The following is a 23,002-nucleotide window of genomic DNA, read 5'->3' on the forward strand; positions in this document are numbered from 1 at the left end:
TGAAAATATATGCATTATGCAATTAAAAAATTGCAATATGTTAAAAAATATTTATGAATATATTTAAATAATTTTTCTTTACGTTATCTAATAAAATATTCTTTTCTAAAAACATTTTTCCTGTAAATTTCAACATTCACTTATATTTATTTATTGTTATTTCTTTATATTTTTGATGTTAATTTATATAATGATTAATTATGAAAAATGAGGATTATAATATTTATTTTAAGAAATCGAGTATTGAAAAATATTTTTTTTTCATAGCAATATATATACTATTCATAAATGATAAATGTATTAGAATATATTTCGTTAACTTAATAATATTAATTTAAATAAAATTTTCAACATATATCATTCAAATTTAACTATATAATATATACATACGTTATTATGCGAAAGAATGAAGACAACTAATCTTTTTCACAATTTTCTTTAAGTATGCTCTTTTATACATTCTCATAATTTATATTTTGAAATAAAAAAATAATGATAGATATAAAAAACAGCTTCTATATCTTAATGTTCATGCTTAATGTTATGTATACGCAATGTAATATTTTATTAGTTATTATCATTAAATAACTAAACAACGAACTTTATTTTAAGAAAAACAGATTTCAAATTTTAATATATTCTATTCTTTTTTATAAAAAAAAAATATAAGAAATTTTTGTCATTAATTGTATTTTCGTTATTAATAATTGAAAAGAAAAAATTTTTAATTTTGAAAAAAATGCTTAAAAAATATTTTTAAAAAATGTGTAAATCTAAGAAAATATAATTACATTACAACGATCAATAAACATGACTATAAGTCTTTCAAAAACTATTTGTTTGAGCTTTATGAAATAAAATTCTTGGAAATATTTATTTTCGCATTTTGTGCAGTAATATTCATGCAATTAAACTGGAATTTTTTTGCATTTCTTCTTTTAATATATTTTCAATTTGAGGTAAAGAATTCTTGAACCACATTCTTACAAAATTTCCATTTGCTTCGACAAGCGCAGCAGCGTATCTCGTTCCCTTCATACTGTCATAATGATTCTCTCTGAATATTTGAAGCTAAAATAATAACAAATACATTACAATATACATGCGTTCATACATAGTGTTAATACATTTGTGAATCATTTTTGAAACATTTTTGTTGGTCAAAATAAATCTTTACGTAACTAAAACTTATACAACTAATTAAATATAAAATTAAATCCCTGTATATCTTACAACAGATCGTTACATTCATTCAAAATCACAAATAAAACTTCAACTTTCTGTACAAAAATTACGAGAAAAAAAATCTGTAATTAAAATCCACTCAAAAGATAGAAAAAACCGTATCGTCAAAGTCACTTTTTGTTTTATTCCGATATCACAATCCATTACCGAGATATAAGCACTCATAGTATTTAAAAACGATCCAGAGATATGAATGGGCCCATGACCCAGTGATCTACATATTTTCCCTGAAAACGAATGCTACTTCCAAGAATTGTGTCTCTCGCTTGTCTGAACCTTGAGAATGGTTAGTTAAACGAGATGCGAGAAAGAGGTCCGAATAAGCAACAAGGATGAAGATAGGAAACGATCAAAAATTACACTTTTCTTTACGCGATGATATCTCGGGAACCGGAAGTCGTATTAAAATAAATGAAAGAGCATTTTAAAGGGCAAGGTTCCGCGCTTCCAATGATCTTTCATCCATTGATCGAAAATCATTATTTTCGGAGTTCCAGCGATTTAAATTTTTTCTAATTTTAATAGGATTTAATCGAGGTTTTAAGATAAATTACATAAGAGATCCAGGTGTCCGACAAGGATAGAAAACGATTAAAAATTATTATTTTCTTTACAAAATGATATCTCGGAAACCGGAAATCATATCGGAATAAATGAAAAAACATTTTGAAGGGCAAGGTTCCGCGCTTCTAATAGTTTTTTATTCATTGACAATTATTAAATTATAGAGGTTTAAAAATTATAGAGATTTAAATTTTTCTCAATTTTAATAGTATATAATTGAATTTTAAGATAAATTATAAAATAAATATATTTATTTGTGAAAGAATATTATTTATAACGATCTTATTAATGATATATTAAAAGCTCTACATTTAAAAATTACTTGCTTGAGAAAATAAAATATCGTTATTTAATTGGTTTCAGTATTAATTATATTAAATAATCAAACAATTTTTATACATTTTTTAATTTTTGAGTATCTGTATCTGTAATTGAATATATAATATTTATATAATTTATATAAAGAGTGGCAAATTCTTATATGTAACATAAAAAATATTTTCGCAATCTATAATTTAATAAATAAATATAAACTAATTTTTGTATAGAAAGTTTTGCGTTTCTTAAAAATAACGTCTCAAAGTATTAACACTCTGTATAAAAGATATATATATTGAAAGTATTAAAAATTACTTACGTCCTCCAAATCCTGTTCGGTAGTTAATCCATTAATCATAGATAGTACGAAATATTTTAAAATCGTATAAGATCCTGAAAACCTAGATCAGAAAAGTGATTTCGTTACCACGTTCTATCTTTTACACTGAATTTTTCCACAAAAGAATCCAAAGTACCTCTGCGCAATTTCCTGCCAATTTGCTCGAACGAATCGAGATGCAACTTGAGCCGCGGCAGGATTTTGTGGAAATGCCTTTAAAATTACTGATATTTCGTCCTCTTTGAATCGTTCCGCATGAAGTATTTCGTTGAAAATACTGTTTTCCAAAAGAAAATGTCAATATAACATGATACGTGTAAAAGAAATACAAGCAAATAAATTAAAATATTTTTAAACATAACGTAAGTATCTTGGATTTATCTTACGTACAAATTTTTCAAATATTCATTTATATAAGATTTATATAAGATCTAAAATCAACCCTTATATTAGTTTTTTTGTTTCTCTATTTTACACAAATATCATAATTTTCTTAGCAACAATATCTCCATGTTATTTTAATTTTAATTTTTAATTTCAAATTTTATACTACAACGTTATTAAAATGATTAAATTAATACTACGTCAATTTAATGAAAACAGAAAGAGACGGACAGAGAATTTCATGCAATTTCATTCGTGGAATGTATATCTTGCTGTTTAATTTTTTTTTTTTTTAGAAAATATTGCTAATGCGAAAAAAAGAAGATACACGTTAAATCTCCAACCACAAGCAATTTTCAAAATTTGCCTTGCAAAACTGAAATTTTTGTTTTGGAATATAAAAAAAAAAAATATCTTTTATTTATTTTCTTATCGCGAATATCGCGTTCAACGTAACGTTAAAATTATTTTTCACAATTCGAAACATCGAGTATAAGCATTTCTTGAGAACTTGAATAATTGACGAGATAATGATTTTATACATACATCGAGTATAAAATAAAATTGAATCCAAAAGAAATATCGACGTTGTTTAATTACACTTGAAACTCGTTGCGACGTGATAATCGTATTGTCCGCGGAAATTAACGGTTGAAGGATTAAAACGTGAATTGAATTAATTATAAAACCTATTTTTATCAAAAGACAGTTGCGATAAAATATTCTTGATTAAATAAATTGTAAATAAACGTTTTTCGACGGTAATAATTTAATCTTTGCTTTATTTAAAATATACAGCAAAGAGCTCTTAATATAGCGATAAATGTTCGAAAAAACGCTTCCAAATAAAATGGGATATTCCTTTACATCATTTCCATTTTACTCCTCTCCATTTAACCGCTTTTATTCGTTAAAGAGCAAAAAGTTAAAAGCTTACAGAGATTTGTAATGAATTTTTTTTTATCAAATTATTGAAAATATTATAAAGGAATTCCAATCATTGCTTCAATCAAACCGAATTTTTAAAATTGATTCAATTGATGTGAGAGAGAGAGAGAAAGAGGGAGAGAGAGAGAGAGAGAGAGAGAAAGAGGGAGAGAGATATTAAAATTAAGAAATTTGAATTTGGATTAAAATAATTTTCTGAATTTTTTGAAAATAATAACTGAAATTAATAATTAATAACATATTATTTTCGTCAGAAATATTCGTCAAAAAAATATATTATCCTTAAATTTGATGCATTTTCTAAAAAGCTTATTAATGTTGTTAGTAAAACGCTGTACAAATTTTTAAATAACTAAACTAATAACCGTTAATTCTCAATTTAATTATTAATAGAAAAAAATAAAAGAATTGGAGACGAAATCTGTGCAAACAACGTCAATACGAAAGAAAAATACGCTTTAGAAAAGTTTTTACTTACGATTGTAAAATCCAAGAAGCTTGGAAACAAGAGAATGACGATAACAAACGTTTCTTTTCCTCCTCATCGGCTGTGGAAGATAATTTTTCCGTGAAATAGTTCCATTCCTTTTTTGTCCCGTAACGAGCGATAGTACAATAAAACGTTTCGCGAATGTAAGAAGGGATTCTAGAACAATTCGATCCTGCTATTACAAATTGTTGATTGGTTCGAATTAGCCGAGGAAGAGATAACATTTGTAATAATTTCTCTAAAATCCCACTTACATTTCCTGGATCTCGTTATTGGATTTGGCATTCTCGAAAATATTTCTCGACCAATCTAAACACTTCGTGTGCTCGAACGTGCATGCCAATTTTATGGCAATCATTGTCAAATGCGAGCCTTGCTGCAACATTGATCCTACTTCATCGTACAAAGGAGAAACGAATCTCACTACGAACTCCTGAAATTGAACATCGATGATATATTTTTAAATAAATTATTTTAATTAACTGTCATATTTAGAGTAGTGAAAATTTTAATTTTGATAAAAGAAAGTCTAATCATGAATAACACAAAAAAGTGAACTTTTTACCTTAGTTTTGACGTGTATATAACAGTAAGATCTTAATAATGATTAAAACTTGGGAAAAATAAAAATTGTCAAATGGAATATAAAATAATGTTGTATAATAAATATAAAAAAAATTAACATCGAGGTTGTAATATATATCTATATATCTATTCTAAAGTTATTCATTTTATTATATTTATTTATCTAGTTAGATCGAAAATACAAAAAATATTCCTATGTATTCTCTGTTATTAATTATCTTATTATTACAAATTTATAAATGTTTTAACATTTTGAATTTCTTTTTTAATAGAAGGTCTGGTCGTAAATAATATTATACTATTAATACTGAAATCGATTAACATTGAATCACCTGGAAATCATTGAAGATGGAAGTTTCATATAAAAGCCTATTTAATTTGAACAAGTGTCTCATAAGCGCGTTCCATGGTAAATAATGCCTCTCTTTCATTTGCATATATTTAATAAACTCGAAGGTGGCCTCGTATTTCATTAAACCTATCGCAGCTAGATTAAAAATATCGTCTATGATCGAGGCTCTTGTTTCCGGTGGGAACGACTCGTGATTTTTCGAAAAAGCCATTTTTAACAGCATCCAATTTCTTTCGTCGTAATGAACACGATAATATCCTTGTAAATAAATAGATTTTCCATTTTAATTATTGTATCAAGCAAAATTTAATGAAAATTGAATACAATTATTAAATTGAATCACGTACCAGTCTTATTTATGTTAAAAAGAATCCAAGACTCGTTGGAGCCAATATCGTGCAAATCGATTTTAGGCTCAGATGGAAAACATATTTTTATTGGATTCGACCAATCGCCGTCTTCGTTAACGTAATTCAATGGAATATTCCAGAATTTGGAAACGCTTTCTGACGGTCGATCGATTGCAAATTGTTCCTAAAACAATTATTCGATTACCACTTTTCTCGATTTAATTACTTAAAAATCCTAATTTTAATTATTATCAAATTATTAGCTATAGTTAAAATTGCGTAAAATTCATATAATCGAATAATATATAGAAAATACGTCGCATATATGTCATTGAAATATAAAATAAACGAAATTATTGAAGTTAAATATTGAAATATAAGGATTTAAACTATTCATAACTTGCTTCAAATAATGCAAATTATGAATGAGTCGTAATAATTTATTTTTTTTTCCTGGAAATGAGTCTATATCTTTCTAAGAATTAAACAAGTCTATCACTAAATTTTGAGAATAGTCAGTTAAACGAAGAAAGAAGTCGAATAAGCAACAAGGATGAAGATAGAAAACGATCAAAAATTACACTTTTCTTTACGCGATGATATCTCGGGAACCGGAAGTCGTATTAAAATAAAAGAAAGAGCATTTTAAAGGGCAAGGTTCCACGCTTCCAATGATCTTTCATCCATTGATCGAAAATCATTATCTTCGGAGTTCCAGCGATTTAAATTTTTTCTAATTTTAATAGGATTTAATCGAGGTTTTAAGATAAATTACATAAGAGATCCAGGTGTCCGACAAGGATAGAGATAGAAAAATTATTATTTTCTTTACGCGATGATATCTCGGGAAGTCGTATTAAAATAAATGAAAAAGTATTTTAAAGGGCAAGGTTCCGCGCTTCCAATGATCTTTCATCAATTGATCGAAAATCATTATTTTCGGAGTTCCAACTATTTAAATTTTTTCTAATTTTAATAGGATTTAATCGAGGTTTTAAGGTAAATTACATGAGAGATCCAAGTGTCCAATAAGGAAGTAGAAAAAAAAATAGAAAATAATTAAAAATTATTATTTTCTTTACACGATGATATCTCGGGAACCGGAAATTATATTAAAATAAATGAAAAAACATTTTAAAAGGCAAGAATTCTCACTTTTAACAGCCTTTTATCCGTTGATTAGAAATTACTATTTATTAGATTTAAAATAAATGATTAAAATCGTATTGGAATAATCTTCAAAGTTATATCAATTCAAAATTGTTCCAATTTCGAATTAATTTAATTAATTTAATTTTAAATCAAATTTATGATTAAATACGATTGTTCGCATTCAGGGATATTTAAATTCATTTTTAATGATCAATAACAATGTTAAGAATTTTGAAAAATCATACAATTGAATATCTTTATAAAATATGCAAAATATTTGCAATATATATTTACTTAAAAAATTTTTTGCAATGTAATGTTAATATAATGTACGAAACATAAAATAAATAATATATAAATCATAATACGCAAAAATTGTTATGCGTTATTTATTAAAATTACCTGATAAATGATGGCGGATCCTTCTTCGTAATTTCTTATAACAGTTACGAGTGGATATCCACCTTGAAAGATCCAAGAATTTATTGTTTCTTCCAACGAGACTTCAAATGGAAATTTAATTGCATCTTCCGCTAGAATATTCACGAAATCGGCTACATCCGTGCTGTTATATTTCCTGATCAAATAATGAAGTAATTTTTAATACAATGAAACTCGTTCAAATTAACTTATAAATAAGAGAGAACGAATTAATTTTGTCCTGCGTATCACTGATATTTTGAACTGTATATTTAATTTATCGTTTCAGATATCTTTTGAAATTATTAATACAACTAAATTACAATTAATTCTCTTTTCTTTAATTTTTAATTCTACCGTTTAAAAATCATTTTCACCAAGCATCAAATTACAAAACAGAAAAATGTTGCGTTATTGTGCAATAAAATAATATAAAATAATCTTTACAAATTGAGGAAAAATTACTACAGAAGGATAAAATTCTTTTATTCTCTATTCAATAATAGCAAATTCACTTTTTATAATATAAAGTTGCAAAAATATAAATTTGATGAGTAAATTTTTCAATTTAATTTTTGCATTCAACAAATAACATTTCTTGCCAAAATAAAAGTAAAAATAATTTTTGATGATAAAGAAATTTGAAATAAACTTATATATAAAAGAGAATTATCTTTTATAAATTTATAATACAACGTCTAAGAGAGAAAGATTATAATTAATAATAAAAATCAAAATTTGAATCCGAAAAATCAAGAAATTAAAATTTCAAATTCCTCTTATGACATTTTAATTTCTCAGAAACTAGCTTTTACGAATTATCTTTATCATTATCACAAAATCTAAGAGATAAAAATTTATTTCGTTCATTAAAAGATTACAATCCTAATTATTTTCATTTCCTCCAATTGTATTTATTTAGTATCCAGAATAAGTAATATATCGCTTTAATAGAATATTAGAAAAAAATATACATATATAAATGCAAAAGAGAATGGAGAAAAACGGCGTAAATAAGAAACTTGATAATCTCGAGGCAGGCGATTAATCACAATTAGCTTCGAGGCGATTTGATTATCGATTTAACTTGTTTTCCATCATCCTATTTAACCGTCAATTCCCATCAAATCTCCAACTAATTAAAACCCATGCCCGTTCAAGCGATATCTAATCATCAATATCGAGAACATAAAACGCGAATAATATACCCACCACCTGTTTATCAGTTTCTTGTAGTTGTTCCTAAAGTCGGTATCGTTTATCGCGCCATGCAACATGCGTATCAGGCATGCACCTACAAGAAGGAATTGAAAATGCAGAAACAATTCTCTTCGGCTATCCGCGAGTATTTTTAAAAACGTGTGGAGGAAATGCGACATGTTTGGAATATTATTGGCGATTAATTTGAAATGTAAAAAAAAAAATCATTACTTAATTCGTAACAAAGATGGGAAAATAAAAGTGTGTTAATTTTACAAATATAAAATTGGGACACAAGAATTCAGATTTCAATGCCAAGTTATTAATATTGAAGGTGAAGGTAATTTGGAATATTCCAAGAGTTACAGATCAATAAATGATGAGGAGAATATCGATTAACCAACTTATAAACAAAGTGATTAATCATAAATCTGTATTTGAGAACTAATTTGATTGTAATAATAGAGAAGAAATTTTATGAAGATAAAGACTAGAAACCAATATTTATCTAATATTTTTTTTTTTGTTTTAATTTCATAAAATGAAGACACACCTTAAAATCCTTACTTTGCGTTATTTTTTAATTAAACCAAAATTTCAGATTAAATTAATTCGTTAATTTCATTTAGTAGTTTTATTTCTTCTCCTCCTCCAATAATTTTTTTTTTTATCAAACATTCCAAATACGCTGCATTTCGTCTACGACTGAATCAACCTGATTTACCTTTCGCGTGTTCGTCGTTAAAATTCTGCAACAGATGATAATTGATGTTCTCGTGAAGAGGCCTCGAGATGCTGTACCCGTCGGTGTCCATCACTTGAAACTCGACATCCACGATGAAAGAGTTGCTCAAGCCCAATGACGAATCTATCTGAAAATGGAATTTTATTACAACGGTTTACGACACCAACGGTTTCCTTTTTATTCGGGTATCAATTTAATTGCTTGCCTTTGGAACGATCTCGTGCTGGATGTATATGAGAAAACTTTCGAAGATCCAAGCATCCGTTCGATTCGCATTCATAAATTCGTCGAGCCATTGCTGCCCCATTAAGGTGACTAGAATCTTCAGAGCGTTGTTCTTCGTGACTAGTGGCGATTCATCGGTCGTATGGAATATCGACTGCCTTGGAAATTTAATCGTCTTAGGTTAGATTCCTTGATAGGAGTATTTGAGAGATAAAAATATTTGCATAGAAATGTTCAATTCATCGTTTCTGTTCTTAAGTTAAATGACATTTGAAAGTTAAATTAATAAATTTCTTCATTAATGAAATATCTGTGTTGATAAAGCAATTGAGATTATATCTAGAAATTTTTACTTATAGTACATTAATTGTATTTAATACATGTGTAATCGATATGTGTTAGTTATATATGAAATGAGACATTTTTGAAAAATTGATATCTGGAATTCACTTTTTAATTTTAAATTGTTTGTAATTTAATAAATAAAATTCAATTTTTTAATTTAGCATTTTAGCAAATTAATTCTGAAAAAGTATCTCAAGAAGCATCTCAAGAATTAACACTGATAACATCAATTCATACGTTGATCAAAAAATATAATTCTTCAAATTAATATTTTTTATTTCTGCTTGTCTCTTCTTCGTTAAATGTATGTCACAAGAAATGATAATTAAAATAATTACATAAAATATTGTTATTTCGAATAATTATTTGTAATACATCTTTTAAAAAAATTATAAAACAGATTAAATTTTCAAAATATTATATCATTTCGACAAAATTGTGATTAAAAAATTACCATTAATAAAAGATTCTGTAAAAATATTACAGACATATCGTGAAATAATTGCAATAAATTAAAGAGAATGAATATGTTATAAAATATAAAAAAAAAATTAGAAAAAAATTAAAAATTGTTTTTTATCTTAGAATTAAATACAAAGTAAATAAAGCACAAATCTCTTACTTGAGTGCGATTAATCCCAAACTTCCGATATTCTCGTCAATCCCTGGAGGAAGGCTTACTATATCTATCTTAGGCAAGGGATAAGACGTCGAAAATACGTCGATTAGGTTAACGACAACTGTGTTCAGTTTGTCGATTAAGTAAGTCTCTTGTGAGCTTCTGTTCGAATCACACCAGAACGTTGCCAAGACTTCAGTGTCTCCCACAAATGTCGCGTTTATAACCTCGATATGACCCATAGTAAAGGCCAAATTATGCGGGGACATTGGCGGAGAATCGTCGAAAATATTAACTGCCATTAAAGTGTTTGTCCTTAAAAAGAAAAAGAAAAGATAAAATTGTGGAAATAAATTTGAAAACAAAATCAATTATTTCTTTGAAGAAGAATATCTTGCCTCCATTTCTAACAAATATATTTATTTATTTAGATACGATTAATTTGAAATAATAAACTTATTTTTATATTAAATAAAATGTTATTTCAAATATTTAACTCAATTTATATATCTTCTAATACAGATTTAAGATTTTTTATAAACGTAAATTTATAAATAAAATTAGAATTAAAAAAATGTTTTTATTTATCTTATTTTTGTATCTCCATATTTCTGTATCTTTGTAATTATTTATAAAAAGAAGAACTTGAGTAATAATTAAATCTCTTATTCATACACAAAAGTATTCTTTCTTATCTACAAGTATAATAAAATTCAAATATCTATTTATAATACATATATATAAGAAAATTCTCTCGAATATTTATTAAAAACCAAAATAATGTATATATAACGAAATATAATTCTGTAAACAAAATTTCAACGAGCAATCTTCCAGAGACATTGGTCATAAAGAGAATAAGGAATACAAACGCACGCAAATTTCATTTCAAATTCATTATTCAAAATTCAATTTATCTATAAAGTGAATAGTGAAGGAACGTGAAACTTTGTAATATACGCAATTCGAAATAAACATTAGTTAAATAAAAAAAATACAAACAAATTTTCATAATCTATTACAGAGAGATATGTACAGAGATTCAATTTAAACGTATCTTCAGGGCAGATCATTTAAAAGTATATCTCGCGAGAAGCATAGCATGAATTACTTACGCATCCCTTAAAGTCCTGAGGGGCATATTTGAGAGGACTATCATTTCTTTGGAACGTGTTATGGATACCGAGAAAACTGACTTGTGCACGGTATCGCCGAAAACTGGGAAAAGACATCGAGCACCGGACTGTTTCAATTTCGTCCCCATTAACCATCTGCTGTGAAAACGTGGACTGTTAATAAAAATTTCCGTGACGTGAATTTTTTTCTTGCAAATCTGTCGGAATAACAAAGCAATTTTGTGTATATGGATCGAATAAGAATGTTTATATACATATGTGTATATCTATATTTTCGTATCACTGTAATTCCATCGACTTTTATTTCATTTAAATTATTTTCAAATAATTTATCAAATGTAACGTGTTTTAACTCGCTGAGTAATGTCGTTTGTTAAAAGCTCAATTGAAATTGCAAAGAATCATTTATTACAAGCTTTTGAAACAAAATTAAATCATGATGATTGAACGTAGTTGAATGTAAAAAATTGAATAGATTATATGCAGCTTTGCTTTGAAAATTAATTAAAAATTTTTAATTGAAAGGAGAGTAAAAAAAAATGATCCTTGAAAATTCTACTTATATCGATTAAAAGTATTTACAAATAAACATTACTTTTGTATTAGATAAAATTACGTTCTTCAAAATATAGTATATTGCTTATGATCCCAATACTTAAATCTATATCCATAATAAGAAAGAAAGGCATCTTTATATTTTCACAAATCGTTCATATAAATTTTATCAACTATTATAATAACAATTTACGAGTGCTTTCATACTTTTGCTCTAGAGACGTTGAATTCTGTTCGAATGCAGCCCATCATTAGCATAACACTATTTGGTGAATACCAAGCGTTAGACCAATCTCGACTGTTTATTTTAAAAGCCAGGATATTCATTAAACATGTATTTCTACCAAACATTTGCAGAAATGGCCATAACGTTACAGAATATTGCCAAATGCTCGCAAATAAAATCATATATTCGTGTCGATCCATAGAGCATTGTTATTTCATACCTACCTATTTGTCCCCTATTGAATATAAAGGAATTTTCTTTGATGACCGATATAGGACCTGGAAACACGCAAATTGTTTTGCATCCCCACACAGGTAAATGTACACACAAATATATATATATATATTTCACATGGCAAATAGATAACCACGGTCGAGATATCTGTTTCCTTCTCTTTGGAAAGAGATACCTTTTCAAACGTTGCAGCAGACGAGATAAAACGAGCCATTGGACGATTAATTTTTTCTTCTTCTTTCTTTTTTAGTTTTGTTATTTTTTTTTTTTAATTAGAAAATTAAGAAAAGAAGCGATTAAGTCATTATTTGCGTGGAAAATCGTTAAATCGTTCGCTGAAAATTTATTATTCTACTGAAATTGAGTTATTCAAGTGTTTTCACGATAGTGGAAAGTGTTAAGAAACAAAGATTAATTACGATGCAAATTAGGATGCAAAAAGTTGTTAAAAAGGAAGTATTAAATTTCTATATTATAAAAAATTAAGAAGAGACAAGTAAAATATATTTATCATTAAAATGTTTTTTCGTTTCTTTCATTTGTTAGCAATTTATTTTAAAAAAAATAGAAAAATAATCGATGCTTTACAAATTCGAAAAAAAATATCCTTAAATTATTTAAAAAGTTTCTATTTTTCTAATCGTCGTGAAAACGAATCTAGATTTTAATTCAATCTCGATTCTTTTTTTATTAGATCGTATCTATAATTGAGACAAAACTATATAATATCTTTAATTATTTATGAACAATAAATTAATGAAAAATTTTACGTTTATCAAAGATATACGACTATATTACCCTGTACACAAGTTTCATAGCAGTAAACACGATGCATTGACAACCTATTGTAAACCTATTCCCTTTAGAGTCTGACTTCTCCATTGATGAACTCCCAACCCTTTGATGAACTAAGCAATCACCGAACCAGGAAGGATTTTCAAAGGAAGGGGAGAGTTATTGATTAACTAATCTATTCTTCGATCGTTTTTAAATGAATATTAAAATTGAAAATTTTAAAAAGATTGCCTAATTTGCAATAACAATAATTCAACAAAATTTTGAAAATTTACAATTAATAAAAGAGAAATAAAAATGTCTAAGAATAGCAAAAAAGAAAATAATAATAAAAAAATACTTACCTCTCCTCGCCAGATGTACTATAATTTGCGATGAAGAATACATTTTCGTCGATTAACGCCTCGTATTCGGCCTCAAATGAATAAACTCCTTGATATATCCGAGTTTTCAATTGAATTGTGTGAACTTCTTTATCCTCGTCTATATTGTATTCTGTGATCTGTATTTCATTCGAAGAAACACTCTTGGAAGAGTCATCAGGTGTCATCACGGATTCATACTCTTTGTCATCCACGTTCGAATTTTTAATTTTATCGATATTGGAAACAGAGGCGTAATTTACGGAGGAAAGCTTGGATTTTTCAATGGAGGACACGTTTTTCGACAGATGCTCGATATTTTTCTCGTACAGAATCGTTTCGTTTTCCGTCAAGCTTACCAAAACATCATTTTCTATGGAATATACACTACTATCTGGAAATAAATCGAACGTACAGGATGATTCATATGACGTGATCGCTTCAAATAACTTGTAATTATTTAAGGAAAAAGATATTTCAGTGCAAAAGTTGATGTAGAAAGGAACTCGTTTTTTTAAATGGAACCATGTAATCGAGAACAATTTCGACTTTTTGTTATTTTTTATTATTTCAATTTTTCATTCCAGCATACAGCTTCTTGTAGTATAATAACACGAATATTTTATTCAATAGAAAACAAAAGCTTGAAACAAAAATATGAGTATAAAATATTTTTTTAAAAGTTATGAAAATATGGCGTGTATATATTTTTCATTGAGCATTGGTTAAGAATTGCAAATTATTGCAAAATTATTAGATAGGAAATATTTTAATTTAAATGTTGTAAAACTTATAAATTTTTTTATTTATCTATGCTTTCCTTGCATACAATAAATTTTATAATACAAAATTTGAATTAAAAACTCAATTAGTATTTTTATTATAAGTGACTTAATAATTTTAAAAAAAAAATACATGATTCTATTTAAATTACCTTTAATTTTTGCAATTCAGGCACGCGAAATAAGAGATTTTATTCTTTAAAACGAGCACAGATTGACCGTTATATAATTAAAATATATATATTTGGGACAAAGTTGATCTTCACACCTGCATTTTTTCATATATCGACAAATAATTTACAATTCATTTGAAGCAATCGAATATTACATGCACGTTGTATTAAAATTGTAACTGTAAAAAGAAGATTGCAACATATCGTGCAATTGCAATTATAACGAATAAAATTAATTACCAGACATCGCATTGTCATTGACAACATCATTGCCTCTTCTTCTTCGTCTTTTTCTCGTCGTGTTTTTTTCTAAATCCAACGATGATAATTTATATCTTGTCACCGTAATGTTCTTCGCATTTAGAGAGAATTTATTTAAACCCGCTGTATCGTTTACGAGAAAATCGATAACCATCCGGCCCATTACCCTTGATGGACCGTTAATATCGATAATCGGTGTTAATTCGAGACGATATTTCAAGGGATGAATGAAAGGTGAAACCGCATTTTCACCGACGATCTCAATATCCTCGATTTCATCGTTGAGCAAATCTAGAGTTGTGAAAGGCTGACAAATACAGATTTTGTTAAGATATTTGAGTCAAGAATTGGGATTTCTCGACCTATACATCGTTCAGATAATTATTCGTTTAAATACTGCACTGCATAGGCGTAGCTAAAAATGGAGCAAATTGTTGTATTTGTTATAATATTTTTCAATCATATTCAATATTCAATGAAAAGTTAAAAGCTGAAAATTTTGACTTTGTTTAAATATTAATATCTGTAATAAAAAGAGATAAAAAAGAAATTAAAATTTTGCTTCAACATTTTTATTTTTCCTTATAAAATATTGGCCACGCCTTTGCTGAGACAGAGCACGAAAAATTATTTCGTTGTTACTTTGTATTTTTAAGAGTGCATTTTATTGTTTATGTATGTCGTGTTTTCTCTTATTTATCGATATTAATAAAACCGTATTTGCCGTTTGAAAAATAAAATAGTGAGAATATCCTGCACGTGAAATGCGATTCGTTAATCGCATTTAGTTAATCAATATTCAACGATACGAATAGCATATAATTATCGAGAAATTATAATTAAATAAGTACGCTTTGATTATTGAATTATTCACGTGAATTATAAAATTAATAACTAATTCGTAATAATCACAAATCAAAGGAACTAATATTATTTTTTTATATTATAGTAATTAAGTATACCGTGGATTTTTATGCAGCTAAAATATATTCAAATATGCAATTAATGTATAATAAATGTAACATATTATTTAAATTATACGAAAAATATCAATAATTTTATCATGTATATTTATTTATTATAATTCGAATTATATTTTTTCGTAATTTTTTGATCTGTTGCTTTATCTGAAAAAATTAAGTTAAAAAATTGTATGTATTCTGATTCTTCTATATGTTCACAATTTTCCAATTTTCAATAGTCATTTTGGAAATGCAAAATGTTTTATGGAAATGATATACAACAGAGCAGAAGTAATTCTACGTGAAAAAATAAATCGAAAGTATAAATAGAATAAAATTTTTTCGTTTAAAGTTTCGTTTTTCAATGAATCAAATAATATCTAAATATAAATGAAATATAAAAATATAAATTTTCAATCAGAATGAAATATCAGCAGAAGATTATTCTACAATTTTAATTTTTGAAAAAATCAAATTTGAAAATTTATCAATTATAAAATTTGATGATAAAATTTGTTTGTTTATTTAAAGTAAAAATAATAATTAATTCTAATCAAAAAATAATCAATTCTAGTTACTTAAGAACTTATTATTATTTACTTGAAAAAAACTCTTAATAAAACAATTTCTATATTTTCGACTTATTTTTTTTTTTTACGTATAATTACCATATCACCAGTAACAGGACACCTTATAAAATATGCAAATTATATGTAATATGCAAGATATACCTCTGCATAAAAATCCGTAATTTATATGCTTATGTTTAAACAAACAGATGTCGCTAATGTGCTCACAATATATAGGAAAAAATAATATATAGAAGGCCAAAGTATTAAAATATGAACGTGTATGTACTTCAATTACACGTTTCCAAAAATAGTTGCAATCTTGAATTATTTACAATGTTTTCCAATCAAAAATGAACTAATGGACTAATATTACGATTTCTTTTTTTCCCATGTTACTTACTTTTTTCTTGGGTAACGAATTGATGTACCATCCAAGAAATCCTGCGGCAACGACACCGATAATAAAAACTACGACGATTCCCGCTATCTTTGTGTACGATAAAAACCAACCATCGCCTCTTTTACACTCGATGTCATCGCTAGTCATAAATTCCACGGGAGCGCCACTAAATTGTGGCATAATTTGAGCTACAAGAAATATTTGAGAAGTAGGTATAAATTCTCGCAAAAATACCATGGCGGATATATATAAGTTTTAAAGGGCGTATCTCCGATATACACGAAATTGATTAATTTTTAACTTGTAAAGGAAGAAAATTCCTGTATGAACAAATCTCATTTATAATATATATTATTATTGTTACATCAAATCATAGATTCAAACCTGGGAAATATTTCAAGTAATAATTTCAAATAATAATTGATTAGTATCCTGCTATACTATTATTACAATTTTAGCATATCAATTTTATATCAATTTATTATATAAAATTTTATTATATAAAATTTATTATATATTATATATCAATTTTATATCAAATTTTATATCAATCACACAATTTCATATCAATTACTATAATTGTAATAATATTACATCAAGAAACCAACAAATGATTATTTTCATTAAAAGTAACGAATAAAACGAATAAATCGTTTAATCACGTTATTGTCCATTTTGAATACTTCAAATATTTATACCCTTCGTAAGTAATATTGAAAAAATAATTCAAATCAAAACAGGTATGGATTCTTCGAAATATTCTTCCATAGAAATCCACAGAAACGTTCCGCTTCGAATTTCCGGTTATCGGTCAAAAGTGATCCGATAAATCGATATTCAGAAATAACGTTGACAGTTCGAAACGACGTTGTCATAATCGTGACGAATTCGCGTTATCATAATATTCGGGGCGCGTATGAAGCATCGTTGCTGAAATTGACTTCTGCATGCGCATCCCATAAGCTAGTTCGATTGTGCACGCTCGTAAATACGATCGAGAAACGTACCTTGGCTTTTCAAGGTCCGCCGTGTATATCCACGTTAACTGGTTAAGCTATTAGTATGATCGTTTACCAAACTGACTGAAAGCTATAGTTTTTCTTCATATGCGTTAACGATAAGAAAAATTTTATTCGTAGTAAGAAATAGAGATTTTTTTTAAATGATCGATGGAATATTTTATGGAATGATATTAAATATGTATATTAATATTCATGAAATTGGTATATTGCACAATACATATCTTTGGGATTGTATAGCTGTACACTTGAACGTTATTATGTTACAAGTGCAAAGTTTATGGATGTTTTTAGAATCTCATGTCTTGAATGATGTAAAGTTATTTATACCTTTATCCTAATTAATATAATCGTATAATTTTATTTTTAAAGGTGTATTTAAAGATCAAATTACGTCAATTATTTCCTTTAATATTTAAGAATCAATCAATTTATACATGTGTTCATATTAAGAAAAGTTGAGGCATAGATTGGATGTTGCATAAAGATGAGCAAAAATTAATTTACCATTCAAATGTTATTTAAATATTTATTTCTGAGGAATGTCACAGTAAATTGTACATAAAAATAGCTAATTTACATCTTTTAAGAATAAATCAAATCATCAAATGGATTGAATAATATTTTATAGAATCTTTCAAGAAACAAAGATTTTCTAACAAAATGAATTTTTTTTATTAAATTTACTTTACATATAAGATTCGTTAAAAAAATAAAATATATAAAAGATTCTTTTGCATCTTATTATTTATAAATAAAATATTGTAATTGACGTTCACATTAACAATATCATAATGTTCAGTTCTCAAGAATTTGAATATATATCATAATATTGTTGGTGCACGTGTTCAACTATTAATCAATATATATGTGCATGCACAATCCTGAATACCATGAATGATTATTGGCCTGTATAATGATCATATAATGCATCATGATTACGTTTCAATATTTCAAATGACATAATCTTTGAATTACGAATTGTAAATTGATATAACTAATGATTGTAATTTGTAATTAAATTGTCGATAAATGTTAAATTTTATATTATTTGAAAACGTGATAAATTTATTTATATGATAAAATTAATAATATTATATCTTGTTATTGCTATTATTATCGCACTTTATTTGCCAATTCACTTGCTAATTGCTAATTATTCTTAATTTTTGAATTAGTAATTTCAACGGATAATTAAATATTAATTTTCGTTAATCTACTTCTATTCTGTTATTTATTTATAATAAATTACTTACTAATACATATTTTGACTTGAAAAAACGAATGCATTAAAAATTTTATTTCTTACGCAATCACGCAATTCGTATTCGTAAGAAATGAAGATGAAAATACATAACTCGTAAGAAACTTCAAAATAATTGGCAACAAATTTTACATAATCAAATATTATGCTGAATACCTTATCAAGATTAATTCGACGTATGATAGTATAGATTAATAATATAATTTACTTTTTTTTGCATAAAGTGCTTGATGCATGTTTAATATTTGCATGAAATTCACTCAATACTAAGTTATTGAACAATTTTAGTTTTCTAAACTATGCAGTAAATGTATCACATGACCTAGTGCTAATCATTACGAGCAGCCATAAATCAAATTCGCGATTACTAATATCACTATACTTAATATACTTCCTTTAGTTCGTTTCTACAGCTAATATTTTATTTTCTTAATCCTAATTTACAGATATAATCCACAAAATATCATGATATTATAATATTGATTGATCCATACTTTCATATTCAAAATTTTAATATTCTGTATTCAATTGGATGATATGTTACAAGATATATTACGTACAGTATGTTTATAGGATATCTTTCAAAGGTTGATTTTAATTCAATTGAAGTTTATTTATCAAATTATAAGAAATTTTATCTAACATAAATATTTTGATCAATCGATATTTTTGCATTACCAACTTTCATATTTATTTTCACCTCTAAAACTAATTTTTCCACGAATATATTAATTTTTTCTAATTACCTAATTAGCTCAAATCTATGAATAATTAAGAAATAAATATTAGGAATATAATTTAAAAAGGTTATATTTAACTTTAAATCTCAACAAAAATAAAAATTTATCGCACAAAAAACATAATTCATCATAAGCACAAGTTTTGTGAGGAAAGAAATGTGTACTTTCGTATGACATTGAATTACTTCGACCAAAGATACATCAACAGCGATAACGCACGCGACATGGCTGAAGGTTACTACAGTGCTTCACAGGATTACGTATGCGAATAGGATGTATAGTTTTTCACGGCATATATACGCTACGAGATTGTGTTACATGTTATGTCACACAGTACGTGATCAATCTCTAAACAAACGAAACTCAAATTCTCTCCAATTCACGTTCATCTAATTATTTACATCGATATTTAATAAACTTTAACGTTAAGGATAACGTTGAGGATGGCAAAACTATGAGAATCGTATCGAAGTTAGTATAAATGGATTATATCTCTTCTACATTATAATAAACTCTGTACTTCACGAGAGACTTAAACTTCACGAGGAAGATCCGTATTAGTAGAATCTCAATTAATTGATGGCAATTGATTGGCTCATATTATTACAAACACTAATTATTTCTTTAAATGAAAACTGTGATATTTTAACAATTTTAAAGTGGAAAAGAAAAAGAAATAATCTTATTTTATTTTAATTTAATTAAATATTGTATGTAATTAAATTTGAAAAAAGAATTTATTTTTTTTTTTAATTTTTACAGTAACATTTCACGACACATTGAATTTTGCCTTATAATTCATTTCAAAATTGAAAATATTTTAATAAAGGAGATCACATTGGATGTTGAAGTACTTTGATATCGAGTACACAAGAAAATTCTTCCACTCGCATATACATGTAACGCAGAGATCATCACAAGTACTTACAAATTATGCCATAATAACTACGATCGTACGTTTCCTCTGAAGATTATATACGATTCGTATTATGTACTATGAATCTGGTTTCTTCCACTGATTCATGATTGTATACAATTCGTATTATGTACCACGAATCTAGTTTTTTCCATTAAATCCATGATTTTTTTCATACATACACACTTTTGTAAAAAGAAGAATCAAAATTAATTTTGACGAAGAATGAAAAGAATAATAGAAAAAAAAAGAAGCGATTTTTAATGATAGCCACTATATGCGGGTATCAGTTACGCTTCAGAGACACGAATGTACTTAAGCAATCAAAACGTAAAAAAGTAGTAACTAAATTGTTCACGAGTTTGACTAATGTTTATGTTTGATTGATCCTACTTCAAGAAACCATCTATTTTTATGGACATTTATGAATTCATAAATAGTAAAAAAAACAAATAAATATAACAAAAATAATAATTTTGACATAAAAAGGAATTAATTTTGATTAAGGAAATGAGAAAAAAATGAAAAGAATTTTTTGAATGAGAAAAAAAGACAAAAATATATGAACAGTGATTTTGAATCAAAAATTTCTTAAAAAAATAAGTCAAAGTTCATATATTATTGTAATGTAGAATGTCCCAGCTAAAAATTATCTAAATATTTTATTTTTTAATAACACAAAAAATATTTATGATATTTAAATGATTTGAAAGAAAAACGATGTAAAACAAAAAGTTTTTTGTATTATAAATAGGTATATTTCTCTATTTAAAAAAAAATAGTTTCAATGAATTTAAAAAAAATTGATGATGCAATAATTAACTGATTTTAGTTTCCTTTAGTTGAGACATCCTATATATAAAAATTCTTTATTCAATTTTCCTTTTATTTTTACTTATTTTTATTTTTTGTTTAAAAAATAAAATTAATTATAAACCTAATATATTATATATTATCTAGTTGTAAAATGTAAATAATAAGTTATCGACATAAAATTTTGTCGAAATAAGAAATAATTTTAAAAATAAATTTAAAAATAATACTTCGTGTAATGAATATATATTTTATGAAAAAGAATTTCTTAGTATATTACATTATTTAAATTCTCAATAAAATTTGTACGTATTTCTTGCAAGAAAAGTAATAAAATTTATAATTATTATAAAATTTAATACATCTCTATTATTAGTTAATTTGAAAACTTATAAAACGATAAATTATATTGAAGAGAAAAAAACTAAATTAACATGTTCGAATACATATTCAAGAATTAGAAAAATATTGCAAGTCATAAGTATTTGTATCAAAATAAAGTGTCATATTTCGTTTGGTTCAAATAACTTTTCAAGGTTGTTGTATTTGTATCATTTTATTAATATATTTATTTTTTTTCGTTCCCATCCATTGTTACAAATTTTTTATTCATTAAAAAGAACAATCGTTTCATGCTTGCTACATGAGATCATGAAAATATAAAGAGATCATTGAAAGATAAAGTGCAATCATCGTTATTACATTCTTAACTACTTGATGTTAGGATTTAATAGCTACCATAGAATAGATATTCTGGTAACTATACACATTCCTTGAATAGCAATAAAAGAATTTCAACGATACTTTGTTAACAATCATAATTGAAAGTGATTTAAAATATTTACTTTTTCGTGTTCAAGATTACAAGTAATAATAATAATAATATAAAAAAATTGATCATACAATTTTACACATTACACTCTTTAATTAATAATTATCCGTTTAAAAAATAATAATTTTCAAAACGTGATAAAAATAAACAAATATAAACATAGAAATAAATAATCCAATAAATACCATTCGTAAAAACTTTAGTTTGAAATCTGATTCTATCACCTTCATCGATACATGATAAATAAATAAATATAATATAAATAACGTACGAATCAATGGATATAAATGAACAGATAATTAAGAAATGAAAAAAGTTAAAAAAAAAAAAAAGAGCGAAATCACAATTCACTCACAATTTCTGCGTCCATAATCCTGCCAACTGGAGATGGATCCTCGGCTCATGTGAACAACTTCCGGTTCCCTCGGTCTCGAAACCAACGAACGATATCGTGAAAACAAATCGCGGACGGGAGAAAGCGGAAGAAGGAACCGTGACGAAAAAAGGACTCGTCCCGAGAAGATTAAAATTATATGGCCACGATGGCGCGCTTCGTTCGTACAGGTGCAACGCAATTAGTAGTTCTAGCTACAGTGCAACACGCGAATACTGGCCAGAACTCTTCCAATGCACGTTGTACCCCCACTTTTTTCAATCATTGCCTTCGCATTGTTCTTC

The 23,002-nt window shown here is 26.3% G+C and overlaps 1 protein-coding gene across 6 annotated transcripts; it reads right to left on the reverse strand.

Annotated features, from left to right (window-relative positions):
- Positions 1-420: 420 nt before the first annotated feature.
- Positions 421-22,942, reverse strand: LOC107993193 (thyrotropin-releasing hormone-degrading ectoenzyme). 6 transcript variants are annotated; one of them, XM_017049494.3, is made up of 17 exons: positions 22,680-22,941; positions 16,741-16,928; positions 14,786-15,113; positions 13,573-13,984; positions 11,398-11,553; positions 10,286-10,597; positions 9,299-9,476; positions 9,073-9,220; positions 8,361-8,442; positions 7,131-7,305; positions 5,574-5,760; positions 5,207-5,484; positions 4,544-4,722; positions 4,278-4,445; positions 2,604-2,744; positions 2,447-2,528; positions 421-1,071 (listed from the first exon to the last, which is right to left on the reverse strand). In XM_017049494.3, exons 1-17 carry the CDS (start codon positions 22,726-22,728, stop codon positions 901-903), a joined length of 3,234 nt encoding a protein of 1,077 aa, XP_016904983.1. In that variant the 5' UTR covers positions 22,729-22,941; the 3' UTR covers positions 421-900. The 6 variants fall into 6 exon arrangements, with proteins under 6 accessions (XP_016904983.1, XP_016904982.1, XP_061932961.1 ...); XM_017049493.3 differs by having other exon boundaries at positions 11,398-11,556; positions 22,680-22,940; XM_062076977.1 differs by lacking the exons at positions 5,207-5,484; positions 5,574-5,760 and having other exon boundaries at positions 22,680-22,942.
- Between the last annotated feature and the right edge of the window lie 60 nt (positions 22,943-23,002).

The sequence above is a fragment of the Apis cerana genome, linkage group LG7 (assembly GCF_029169275.1).
Source record: "Apis cerana isolate GH-2021 linkage group LG7, AcerK_1.0, whole genome shotgun sequence".
Classification (NCBI taxonomy): domain Eukaryota; kingdom Metazoa; phylum Arthropoda; class Insecta; order Hymenoptera; family Apidae; genus Apis; species Apis cerana.

What these genes read in the sequence shown, in the direction of transcription:
- LOC107993193 (XM_017049493.3), bottom strand. Translation starts at nt 22,728, where the DNA reads ATGAGCCGAGGATCCATCTCCAGTTGGCAGGATTATGGACGCAGAAAT. An exon ending in CAATGACAATGCGATGTCTG is followed by an intron (nt 13,985 to 14,785) that starts GTAATTAATTTT and finishes ATTTATTTCCAG; the next exon opens with ATAGTAGTGTATATTCCATA. An exon ending in GATCCGCCATCATTTATCAG is followed by an intron (nt 5,761 to 7,130) that starts GTAATTTTAATA and finishes TAATTGTTTTAG; the next exon opens with GAACAATTTGCAATCGATCG.